General features: G+C 39.4%; 1 protein-coding gene across 6 annotated transcripts in view; it reads left to right on the forward strand.

Annotated features, from left to right (window-relative positions):
* The window catches only part of ATP2C1 (ATPase secretory pathway Ca2+ transporting 1), a 153,625-nt gene that overhangs the window by 70,953 nt on the left and 69,050 nt on the right, over positions 1 to 13,622 (forward strand). For all 6 annotated transcript variants that reach the window (XM_066351271.1, XM_066351273.1, XM_066351277.1 and 3 more), the window contains 3 exons: positions 1,962 to 2,078; positions 9,414 to 9,503; positions 11,357 to 11,392. In XM_066351271.1, coding sequence (XP_066207368.1) covers positions 1,962 to 2,078; positions 9,414 to 9,503; positions 11,357 to 11,392 — 243 coding nt within the window. The remainder of the gene's footprint in view (positions 1 to 1,961; positions 2,079 to 9,413; positions 9,504 to 11,356; positions 11,393 to 13,622) is intronic.

The raw sequence follows: 13,622 nt of genomic DNA on the forward strand, positions 1-13,622 counted from the left end.
TGGTCAGTGAGAGGAGCATAGTTCCCATTGAAATACTGGTCAGTTTGTTGATTTAAATTTACTTGTTCTTTATTTAAAATATTGTATTTGTTCCCGTTCTGGTTTTTTTACTTTAAAATAAGATATGTGCAGTGTGCATAGGGATTTGTTCATAGTTTTCTTTATAGTCCGGCCCTCCAACAGTCTGAGGGACAGTGAACTGGCCCCCTGTGTAAAAAGTTTGGGGACCCCTGCTCTACAGACTCGTCACTGACTGATGGCCTACCAGAACAGGGTTTCTCCACCAAACTGCCGGTTTCCTTCAACTGCTTATCCCACCGAGTAATGTTACTCTTGTGTGGTGGCGCTTTGTTATAAACGCGCCGATATTCATGTTGCACTTTGGTCACGGATTCGAATTTAGCGAGCCACAGAACACACTGAACTTTCCTCTGTACTGTCCACATCTCGACTGGCATGGCCGTGGGCTGCTCCACTGTATACATGGTGTTACATCATCATCTGTACATGCGCACATGCTGCCACATCATTCTACAGAAACTGGGAGGGTTTTCCTTTTATTTGGTGCAGATTTCACATTTCTATCGTCTTTTGTTGCTTTTCTGTGACCGGTCAAAAGTGCACCATGACTTTATGGACACGCAGTATAATAATTAACTATTTATTATTTGAGTTTTTTCCTTGATTGTTATATTTATACTCTTTTAAAACCATTTATTTTAAATATATGTCAGTATTGCAAGGCTCTGTTATAGGAGTATATTATAAAACTTTGGCCAGAGAAACTAATTATTTTAGGGGTGCAGGTAATTTCATTCTTTAATGATAGTTATAGTAAAGAATCAGGAGACAGTGGCTGAAGAATGTAGGTGGTATTCATAGAACATTAAATATCCCAAGGACCAGTTTGTCTTAACTTTATTATTTTTTTGTGGTGTGTGTGTGTGACAGAGACAGAGACAGAGAGAGGGACAGATAGGGACAGACAGACAGGAAGGGAGATAGATGAGAAGCATCAGTTCTTTGTTGCAGCACCTTAGTTGTTCATTGATTGCTTTCTCATGTGCCTTGACCAGGGGGCTACAGCAGACTGAGTGACCCCTTGCTCAAGCCAGCGACCTTGGACTCAAACCAGCAATGCTGGGGTTATGTCTATGATCCCACACTCAAGCCAGTGACCCCGCGCTCAAGCTGGTGAGCCCATGCTCAAACTGGATGAGCCCACACTCAAGCCAGCGACCTTGGGGTTTTCAAACCTGGGTCCTCTGCATCCCAGTCCAACACTCTATCCAGTATGCCACTACCTGGTCAGGTTTAACCTTGTTATTTAGAGTAATTTAGGAATCATGAATTTTCTTCCTGGGATTGATACAGTCCAAGAGAAAAAGATAATACCAACCTCAGGGTTTTAATAGGCTTAAACAATAAGAAAGTTTGTTATGGCACATTGAATGTTCTTTTGTAGAAACTAATTTTAGAGAACAATGAAAATAAAGAAAGCTAGTTAGAATATACTGATATTTTACTTTATGTGAGTGTAGCTGGTTTGTATTCTTGCATTTTCCCTGTGGAAAACCTTTTTTTTTCTGGTTTGTTTGTTAAACTCTACCTTGTTGCTTACATTAAAAAATGGTTTTGTTATTAAGGTATAATTTACATAAGATACAACATACTCATATTTAGTGTACAATTTGCATTTTGACAAATGTAACCACCACCACAATTAAGATATAGAACACTTTCATGATTCCCAGAGGCTCTCGTGTCCCTTGGTGATTATCCCTCCCAGTGTATGCCTCTGCCCCTAGGCAACCACTGATACGCTTTCTGTCACCATAGATTAGTTCTGACTGTTGTAGAAGTTCCTATAAATGTGATGATACAGTAGGTACCCTTTTGGTTTTTCCTTCTTTTGTTCTCTGCAAACATTTTCAGTAACTTACATTTGTAAAATCCAATAGGCTGATCTTCAGAATGGTCTAAACAAAAGTGAAGTAAGTCATAGACGAGCTTTCCATGGCTGGAATGAGTTTGACATCAGTGAAGATGAGCCACTGTGGAAAAAGTACATTTCTCAGGTGAGATAGTTTTATTTCTTCCTATGTTGTGTAATTTGCATGTGTTTTTGTTAGTGTAGCTCTTTACTTTTATGAAGTTATTTATAGAAGGAAATAATTAAAAGAAAATTTTTACGTAGATTTTTCCACTTGTTAGGGTATACTTTTAGGTTGGAATTTCAGTAATTTTTAATATCCAAATCTTTAAGGGTTTATAGATCTATCACATGGAGGTGATACTGTTAATAGAAGTTTCTTTTGAAGATGTCTAATTTACACTTTTTTATTATAAGAATGCCAATATCTTTTAAAGTAATATAGCCAGGCCTTGGCTGGGTAGCTCAGTTGGTTAGAGCACTGTCCCCATATGCCAAGGGTATGGGTTTAATCCTGTCAGGGCATGTGCAAGAAGAAAGGCAGCCAACTAAATGGGAGATGATTTTTGCAAACAACAGCTCTGATAAGGGATTAATATTCAAAATATATAAAGAACTCAAAAAACTCAGCAACAAATAAGCAAACAATCCACTTAAAAAAATGGAGAGAGACCTGAACAGACACTTCTCCCAAGAAGACATACAGAGATGGCCAACAGATATATGAAAAGATGCTCATCTTTGCTAGCTATTAGAGAAATGCAAGTCAGAACTACAATGAGATACACCTCAGACCTATTAGATTGGCTGTTATCAACAATATAGGTAATACAAGTATTGGAGAGGAAGAGACTGTGGAGAAAAAAGGAACCCTCATTTACTGCTGGTAGGAATGTAAACTGATACAGCCATTATGGAAGAAAATAGGCTGGTTCCTCAAAAAATTAAACAGTAGAACTACTCTATGACCCAGCAGTCCTACTGGGTATCTGCCCCAAAATCTCAGAAACGTTGCTGCATCCCCATGTTTGTCGCAGCATTATTCACAGTGGCCAAGACATGGAAACAACCACAGTGTCCCTCGCTAGAGGATTGAATAAAGGTGTGGTACATATATACAATGGAATACTGCTCAACCATAAGAAATGATGACATAGTAACATTTACTACAACATGGATGGACCTTGAGAACATTATACTGAGTGAAATAAATAAATTGGAAAAAGCAAAGAACTGTATGATTTCACACATAGGTGGGACATAAAACTGAGACTCATGGACATAGATCAAAGTGAAGTAGTTACCTGGAGGGGAGGGGTTAGAATAGAGGGGAGTAAAGAGGAACAAATATACAGTGGCAAAATGATTTGACTTTGAGTGATGGGCACACAACACAATCAACAATTCAAATGCTATAGAAATGTTTACCTGAAACCTATGTACTCTTATTGATCAGTGTTAACCCCATTAAATTTATTTTCTAAAAAAAATAAAAGAATCGGCTAATGAATGCATAAATAAGTGGAACAACAAATTGAAGTATCTCTCTCTCCCTCTTCTTTTCTCTTTCTCACCCTTCCTCTCTCTCTAAAAAAATAATATGGCCATCTTAGAAAATTAGTAAAAGAACTTTGGTAATTTGAATCCAGACTACCTAGTAACCTATTTCACTTTTAATTATACTGCCTGTGTGATCTTTATTATCTTCCGAGCCTTGTCTGTAAAATGGGGATAATAATCTTAGAGGTTAGTAAACTATGAATAGATGATAGCTTCTTTTTTCTTTTTTTGTCATAACCAAAACAATGTCTGCATCAGATGCTAAGCTCCCATCCACCTAAATTAATTAAATTTTAATTTTAATTTTTTAGATTTTATTTATTAATTTTTGGAGGGGGGGGGGAACAGTGAGAAAGAGGGAGGAGAAGCGGGAAGCATCTATTCCTGGTAGTTGCTTCCTGTATGTGCAAGCTCAGGATTCGAACTGGTGACCTCAGCGTTCCAGGTCGACGCTTTAGCCACTGCGCCACCACAGGTCAGGTGATGACTATTTTAAATTACATTTTATCAATAGACTAATTTTTTAAGAAAGACTTATTGTAGAATTTTTTTTCTTATTTTGATAACAAGTTAATGTTAGTGTGAAAAGTTACAAGAATCCTTTAGCCCAAAGGATTTTAACAACTGGTCTACGAACTGGTGCTGGTCTGCCAGAAATTTCATGTAGGTCTGTGAAAGTTAACCACGCTGATTTTGTTTTTTATTTATTTATTTTTTTTAGAGTTGAGGCTTCTTTTTTTTTTTTTAAGACTTTATTCATTTTAGAGAGGAGAGAAGGAGGAGAGAGAGTGAAAGAGAGGAGAGAGAGTGAGAGAGAGAGAGAGAGAGAAGAGGGGAGGAGCAGGAAGCATCAACTCCCATATGTGCCTTGACCAGGTAATCCCAGGGTTTTGAACCGGCGCCCTCAGCATTCCAGGTCGATGCTTTATCCACTGCGCCACCACAGGTCAGGCAACCATGCTGATTGTGTATGAAGATTTTAGAGTCAGTGACCAGTGGTTGAAAATTGCTGCTATAGCCAAGTTTTATTTTTATTTTAGAGCCTAGAATTTATAACTGTGTTTAAAGTAAGTTTTTTTTTTTTTTTAAGTTTTGTTTATTGGCCTGACTGAGCAGTGGCACAGTGGGTAGAGTGTTGGACTGGGACATGGAGGATCCAGGTTTGAAACCCTGAGGTCGTCAGCTTGAGCCCGGGCTCATCTGGTTTGAGGAAGGCTCACCAGCTTGAGCCCAAGGTCGCTGGCTTGAGCAAGGGGTCACTCAGTCTGCTGTAGCCCCCTGGTCAAGGCACATATGAGAAAGCAATCAGTGAACAACTAAGGTGCTACAACGAAGAATTAATGCTTCTCATCTCTTTCCCTTCCTGTCTATCTGTCCCTGTCTCTCTCTCTCTCTGACTCTGTCACCAAAAAAAAAGTTTTATTTATTGATTTTCAGAGATAGAGGTAGAAGGAGGAAGAGAGAGACTTTGATTGGTTGTTCCACCTTTCCATGTATTCCTTGGTTGCTTCTTGTATGTGCCACGACCTGAGGTTGAACCCACAACCTTGGTGTATGGGGATTGTGCTCTAACGACCCGAGCTACCAAGCCAGGGCACATGGCAACTTTTAACTAGAAGGATTAGTACCTGACTAATACATTCATTTTAGTAGAGAAAATTTCTAATGCCTTTTAACCTGCAGGTTCTTTTTTCTTTCTTTTTTTTTTAAAGATTTCTGTTTAACTTTTCTACAAGGCCTTGTGTGTTAATAAACCCACATTTACCAGTGTTATCTTTGCAGATGAATTTGTCTAGAGTAGAAAAACCTGAATTTTGAGAGATTAAAAGACATTGTGTGTCTCTGTCTTGCTTTTATGGACTATGGTTTATATGCATATTTGTATCCTGACATTTCCACATTGCCTAAACCTTCGGGAAGTTTACTCAGGATTTAGAAACTACATGCTACAACTTGTCCCCAGGCAGTATGATATAATGTTTTACTTTCTTGATCCTGTTTCAAAGCTAGAGTAACTGCACCATGGGATTGTTCTGAGAAGGAAATGGAACAGTGCCTATGAACAGTTAATCATAAGCAACACTTAGTAGTACCTATCAGTTGTCAATCATAAAGCATAGGTGACTCTACTCTTCTACAGAGAACAGTTTGTTATTTTGCAAACATTTGTATGGAGCCTGCAAGTGGTAACCTTAGTACTGTGGCACAGCTTTTTTAGGGGGAAAAAAAAGACCATGTGCCTTGTCATCAAAGTGTGATAACATCTAACATTTGAATAGGGTTTTATGGTTTACACACTGCTGTAATATACATTCTTTTTTTTTTTTTTTTTTTTTTTTTTGTATTTTTCTGAAGTTGGAAACGGGGAGAGACAGTCAGACAGACTCCCGCATGTGCCTGACCGGGATCCACCCGGCATGCCCACCAGGGGGTGATGCTCTGCCCATCTGGGGCGTCGTTCTGTTGCAACCAGAGCCATTCTAACGCCTGAGGCAGAGGCCACTGAGCCATCCTCAGCGCCCGGGCCAACTTTGCTCCAATGTAGCCTTGGCTGCAGGAGGGGAAGAGAGAGACAGAGAGGAAGGAGAGGAGGAGGGGTGGAGAAGCAGATGGGCGCTTCTCCTGTGTGCCCTGTCCGGGAATCAACCCGGGTCCCCCGCACGCCAGGCCGACGCTCTACCACTGAGCCAACTGGCCAGGGCCCTAATGTACATTCTTAGTTCATCCTTACCACAATCTTCAGTATAAAGTACTATTTTACTAGATGAAGAACCCCTGGGGTTTAATGAGATTAAAAATCAGACACAAGTGACAAGAGCTAGATTCAAACTGGGACTCTTAACTCTCAACTGTGTGGTTTGTCAGCCCTCAACTACATTGCAATTTTAGTTTCATTTGTAGAGCAGCAATTTGCGTTATAGTCACTTGGGGAGTGCTCTAAAATGCTGAAGCCTAGGCCCTATGCCCAGAGATTCTGATTTGTCTGCTGTGAAGTCTGCTGGGCATTTGTTAGAAGTTCTTTACCTGGTTCTGATGTGAAGCAGGGTTGGAATTACTGTGGTAGGGAATGGAGCCCTAGAGAATGGGAGGTGGTGGCATCTCATCTCAGCTGTGGGATCCAGGGGCTAGGGCTCTTGGCTGGGATGGATTTGCTGTAGTACTGTAGCTGCCTAGGTCTTTGCAGCTTCAACAGCAGATGGCACCATTTCATCAGAGGAAGAGATTCTGGCAAAAGAGCCCTGATGTTTAAGGAGTAGGATGTTCCACTAGAAAAATTTGGTGTGGCCCTGGTGCTGCCTAGCTGTTTGGCGCTATGGTCTTGTTTCTTTGTATATGCTATTGGCTCTGCTAGAACGGGTATCAGGAAAACCAGCCTTGGGAAAAGGCTACTTCTACGGAGAGGATTTTTTTTCCCCTGCATTTTTCTGAAGCTGGAAACGGGGAGGCAGTCAGACAGACTCCCCATGTGCCTGACCGGGATCCACCCAGCATGCCCACCAGGGGGTGATGCTCCGTCCATCTGGGGAGCCACTCTGTTGCAACCAGAGCCATTCTAGTGCCTGAGGCAGAGGCCACAGAGCCATCCTCAGCGCCCGGGCCAACTTTGCTCCAATGGAGCCTTGGCTGCGGGAGGAGACGAGAGAGACAGAGAGGAAGGAGAGGGGGAGGGATGGAGAAACAGATGGGCACTTCTCTTGTGTGCCCTGGCTGGGAATCGAACCCGGGACTCCTGCATGCCAGGCTGATGCTCTACCACTGAGCCAACTGGCCAGGGCCTACGGAGAGGATTTTGCTTTCTGCTCTTTGCTGTCCCAGGTGGTAATTCCTGTGGTATAATGGGTCAGCCACCTAATTGTAATCTGCACTATTTTGTTTAATACAAGCACTCCCCGGGTTATGAATTAGATAGGTTCTGTAGGTTTGTTCTTAAGTTGAATTTGTGTGCTAGTTGGAATAGGTACATTTACCTAGTAAAAGCAAATTAGACAGATTTTTTTTAACATAGCATTTATTTTTATCTTTCTATGCAAATAAACACTTAAACATTTTCAAGTACAACATTAAACTATCTTGGATGATGCAGAAGAAGATGGACTTGTTGGAGAGGCTGGGGTTGGTGTTAGAGAGTCAGGGTTTGATTGTGCTGCTGAAGTAAGTTTCTTTTTTTTTTTGTATTTTTCTGAAGCTGGAAACGGGGAGAGAGAATCAGACAGACTCCCGCATGCGCCCGACCGGGATCCACCCGGCATGCCCACCAGGGGGCGACGCTCTGCCCCTCCGGGGCGTCGCTCTGCTGCAACCAGAGCCACTCTAACGCCTGGGGCAGAGGCCAAGGAGCCATCCCCAGCGCCCAGGCCATCTTTGCTCCAATGGAGCCTCACTGCGGGAGGGGAAGAGAGAGAGAGAGGAAGGAGAGGGGGAGGGGTGGAGAAGCAGATGGGCGCTTCTCCTGTGTGCCCTGGCCGGGAATCGAACCCGGGACTTCTGCAGGCCAGGCCGACGCTCTACCACTGAGCCAACCAGCCAGGGCCTTGAAGTAAGTTTCTTAAAGTAGGCATCATGGGCAGTTTGTACAGAGCTTTTCTTTTTCTCGTCGTAAATGCCTTTGTAGCATCTCAGGCCTTCAGGAACTGTACGGTAAACTTTGGTGGACCTCTCTATTCGAGATCTTGCTCCTCTAATTTTGCTATTCCTGCTTCTTTGAGACGGAAAGCATCAGTTTACTATTCTGTAGAAAACTTGTTTGGTTCTGGAGTTTCTAGGTCCTTGTTTTATTCCCTACATGCTATCATCTGCTGCTTCAGTTCTATAAGGTCTTTTTTATTAGTTCTTTGACATGGGAGTTGAGTAATTATGATATTATTTTCACTGATGTCCAACTGTAGTTGATTACCAATAGTCCTTTTGGCACTTTGTTCATAAGTACAAGTTGTACTTAAGTTGGGTGATTGTAACTCAGGGACTTATGTATAGGAATGTTGAGGAATGTTTTAAGCCAGGGGTCCCCAAAATTTTTACACAGGGGCAAGTTCACTGTCCCTCGGACCGTTGGAGGGCCGCCACATACAGTGGTCCTCTCTCTGACCACCAATGAAAGAGGTGCCCCTTCCAGAAGTGCAGCGGGGGCCTGATAAATGGCCTCAGGGGGCCGCATGCAGCCTGTGGGCCATAGTTTGGGGACGCCTGGTAAGCTAATAGTTTACATGTTCTACCCAGTGTTTAACTTATATCTTTAGCTTAGAGATAATTTTGCATTTATTCTAGCTTAAGTAGAAATTTAAAATAGCTATATATATTAAATTAATATACTAAAATACATGCGTACTATTAGCAATTGTTCATTTCTTAGTTCTAAGAATTGATATTTAATTTTCTTTTTTTCTGAAAGAGGATGTTATAAAATGGTAACTTTTAAATGTAGTTAAATGTACACTTATTTTGTTAAATGAAAAGATATAAAATAAACTACCGTATTTCCCCATGTATGAGACACACCGTTTTTTCAAAAAATTTGGGGTCTAAAAACTGGGTGCATCTTATACAGTGCTTGTAGATTTTTTTACTTGCATTTCCTGCTTGTTTTTGCGCTAATTGTTGAAGATAGTGATACGTCATCAGACACAGAGGAGGACAAGCTAATGGATGGGAGTTTTGACAGTGATGAGTTGTATGAGTTTTATGAGGAATAAAACTTTAGTTCAATAACTTTATGTAATACTGGTTTTTTCCCCCAAATTTCAGGCCCCAAAGTTAAGGTGCATCTTATACATAGGAACGTCTTATACATGGGGAAATATGGGAAATATAGACTTTTAATTTTCTAAGCATGCCCCAATAGTATTTCTTTAAGCTTATACAGTGAGGAACACAACTGTAATTCCTGCAAAACTGTTGACTTGCTCTTTGTTTTCACTTCCAGTTTAAAAACCCCCTTATCATGCTGCTCCTGGCGTCTGCGGTCATTAGTGTCCTGATGCGTCAGTTTGACGATGCTGTCAGTATCACCGTGGTAAGAAAAAATACGTACTTTTAAACTGTTTGTTAATCATATAAATTAGGATTGGCTTTTATTTTGGAAAATGAATGGAGAAATGTATTAATTTTTTTTCAGATTTTTTTGGTTAGTATCCAACTTACTTTTAGTTTCAGTAACCTCAAATAATGTTCAAGGATCAGTGATTGGCAAATGTGAGAATTACTTAACAATTTGATAATTTCACAGTTGTGAAATATGTTTTAGTAATTTTTCAGTTATATTTTCAATTTATTTTACTTTCCAATTGAGAATATATTTTGACCAATTGTGAACTAAAGGGTCACGTTTGTGAAACTAGGTGTATTATTTAACAAAGCACACCATATTTACTATGTAATATTTTATTTTTTCTAGCTAGGTTATTCTAGCTTTCATCTTTTTTTTTCTTGCCGTTTTATTGTAGTATAAAAATTTATAGCAAGTACAACCATTGGTCAAAGCAGGTGTATTATGCTCAGGAAGACAGGAGAAGGTAATGCAGAGCTGCAGTTTCTGAGCTCCTGCTTGTGGACTCCCGGGACTGTCTCAGACCCTCTCCAGGGAACAAGTGAGGTCAAAACAGTGTTCTGTTCTGTGTAGAGAAGTGGCTAGTATGCAGAAAGGACATTTATATATTGAATTGAAGTGTAGTGGTTGTTACGAGGAAGGGTGATTGTGGTGAGCTAGCCTAGCCTTTTACTGGAAAGAATGATAGGCAAACTGGTTATTAAGGCTAGTGTAAAACGCTTTTTTTTTAAAGTGAGTAAAATGAACCTTTCACTTTAAGAAAAACAACTTGACAGAATTTGTTGCCAATGATATAATTTAAATTTTCAAATGGTAATTAAATTTTCAAATGATAATTAAAATTTTGCCAAGTTTCTATGCATTACAGTGTGCTAGATAGCTTCTCACTATTTAAGACTTTATTCTAATGAGATCAGTAGTGAGTCCAGTGAATGTTATTTTCTTTACTACTATGAAATGTGTCAACATTTGAAAAATTTGAATAACCAAGTGAATAAATTTTTGTGCAAGTGACCAGAGCATGATGTTACTACAAAAGTTTAGTGATAAAAGATCCATTCAAAATGCAAGATAGATCAGTGGATTCTAATATAATAAGCTATGAAAAGTTTATTGATACCATTTTATATTCTACATTGCACATTACTTTTAAGTAGCTAACACTTGTCTAATTGTTGTGTAGTTGCAAAGAAGACTGTCCACAATCATCTGAAAAAGCTTTTAAAGCATTCTTATTTTTCCAGCAGTATCTGTGTGAGGCTAGATTTTCTTTATATAATATATATGATACTTTGGCCTAATCAACATAATACGATAGATTAAATGAAGAAGCAGATATGAGGATCCAGTTTTCTCTGAAGGCAGACATTGAAGATAGAAAAAATGAAAACTGCCACTTTTCTCACAGCTTTTTTTGGAGGGAGAATGTTATTTTCATAAAAAATATTAATGTGTTAACATGTAATGGGTTTATTATTTTTAGATGAATTAATAAGTAGGAATTACAAGCAGTAACTGAAAAAGTATTCAACATGGCAAATATGAGTAGATATAAGTTACATAAGCAAATGCTGGTTGTCAGTGTTTTTAGAGCATAAAGGAATCCTGAAATAATAAAGTTTGGGATGCCGTCCTGGGGAGGCAAGCCACTGTTTGTTTTCCCACAGGGCAGGGCAAAGTTGTCATTTCTTCCTCAGTTGATCTTAGTACTTAGTGTCTGGTATTTTGGGACTGCAGATAGAATTAGAAAAATAAAATACAGTTAACATTTCTGAAGTGATAATGTGTGATTTAAAAAGATGTTTCTTTGTTTTGTTTAGGCAATACTTATTGTTGTTACGGTTGCCTTTGTTCAGGTAAGTAGGTTGGTTGCCTGTTTTTCCACCTGAAAATAATATTTTAGTTAATTGTGTAAAAAAATTAAGGTAGCTTATGGCAAAATCTGTAGTTATTAGGGGATGATAATATTGATCATATCAATTTATTATTTATGAAATAATATCAGAAACAACTCTTCAGGGGAGTTTGTGGGACTAACTTGACTGTGTTAAGTAGTGGCATGAAGAAAATCTAGTGGGTTTTTTTTTATAACATAACTGAAGCAGATGGAAACAAAAAGGATAGTAATAGATATATATCTATCAATAAGCTTTTAAAATGTTTTCCCAATTAAAAATTTTGGCTAGGCTTTCAATTCCTCCACAGAAGGGATGTTCTGATCTGGACCAAATTCTCTATTTAGCATAGACATTGAAACAGTAAATAAAACATAAGAAAAAAAAACTCCTTTTAAAAATTAATGTGAATAATGTGGAGATAATGTCAGGATTTTTACTGACAAGTATAGGCATGAATAAGTTTTATGTTAATTTAAATTTCTGATACCTTCTGAGAACAGAGTTGGCAAGTCTCATTTTATTAGCTAAAAGGTCTAAAGCAGCGTTTTTTAACCGCTGGTGTGCGAACCGTTACCAGTCCACCAGAAATGTTATGCCAGTGCATGAAAGAGTTAACCACCCTGATGTTGTATGAAGATTATAGACCCAATGACCAGTGGTCAAAACGTGTTCTAAAGCATGGTTAATAAGAATATAAGGATTTTTCTAGTTGAAGGAAAAATGTAATCCTGAAGTTCATTCTGTTTTCAGTCTTAAGACTATATTTTAAATGATTGTGTTTATTTTCACATTTATAATGTATTTATTCCTTGGGTATTTACTGTCATCCTATATTAATGCCTAATTTAATACGTTTATTAGTTTTATAGAAACCTAGTGTTGGAATCAGATTATCTGCAACGTTTGTGAGCTCTATCAGTATATTGTTGGGGGTCCTGTTTCTAGGCCTGTGATGGCGAACCTTTTTATAAAAACCGCCCACTTTTGCAGTGCTGGTCAACCTGGTCCCTCCCGCCTACTAGTGAGTGGTCCAGCTTTCATGGTGGGCCAATTGCGGCGCTGTTTGGTTGCTCCACTACCCCCACCACCACCATGAAAGCTGGAATGCCCACTAGTGGGCGGGAGGGACCAGGTTGATCAGCACTGCAAAAGTGGGCAGTTTTTATAAAAAGGTTCACCATCATGGTTCTAGGCTATCATCTTGCTTAGAACAGACAAAAGTTGCCCTAGTGCAAGTGGATCTGGTTAGTGTAACAGAGGTCATTCCAGGCTAGTCATCATTCAAGGCACCTGTTCTTTTGGCCATGTGGTTCTTACGACCCACTGGATCTGTAGCTGGAACCCTTTTGCATCTTTTTTTTTTTTAAGATAGAGAGAGAGAGAGAGAGAGAGAGAGAGAGAGGGACAGGAATGGAGAGAGGTAAGAATGAACTAATAGTTGGGGCACCATGGTTGTTCATTGATTGCTTTCTCACATGAGCCTTGATTGGGGGGTGGAGGGGTTCCAGCTGAGCTAATGATCCCTTGCTCAAGTCAGCAACCTTTGGGCTCAAGCCAGCGAACATGGAGTCGTGTCTATGATCCCACGCTCAAGCCAAGTGACCTCGGAGTTTTGAGCCCAGATCTGTAGAGTCCCAGGCTGATGTTCTATCCACTGCACCACTACCAGGCCGTTGCATCTTTAATAATGCTATAGACATAGATGTCGTGACTTTCTTCAGAAGGATTCCTACAATTCACTATTATCATTGTGTATGGGAGATTTTAGTAGCTTTGTTTTGGTTAATAGATAGCCCCTACCCTCAAAACAAGCAAACATAAAATTTTAATTTTAACATAGTTGATGTGGGATTTTAAACACAAGATAGTGTTATTCACTTTAAATGCAGTGGCTGAAACCATCTACTAAATATCTATAGTAGGTCATTTGATGGAAAAGTCAAGAAAGAATCAAAACAATTATGAAACACCCAGTTTGAGATGGGTAGATCTTATTTTTTGTACAGATGTGAGTCTTTTTCCCAGTGTGCCTGTGCAACCAACAAAATACCCTATCAGCAGCAATTACAAACCCTCTCTAAAAAGATCCTATTTGTTTGTTACTTGAACTTGTCATGGTATTTTGTCAAAAAACTCATAAAAAATCTGCTCGAAATTCTTAATGCTCTATTATTATTTGGTATTTGTG

The sequence above is a fragment of the Saccopteryx leptura genome, chromosome 10, assembly GCF_036850995.1.
Source record: "Saccopteryx leptura isolate mSacLep1 chromosome 10, mSacLep1_pri_phased_curated, whole genome shotgun sequence".
In the NCBI taxonomy this organism is placed as follows: domain Eukaryota; kingdom Metazoa; phylum Chordata; class Mammalia; order Chiroptera; family Emballonuridae; genus Saccopteryx; species Saccopteryx leptura.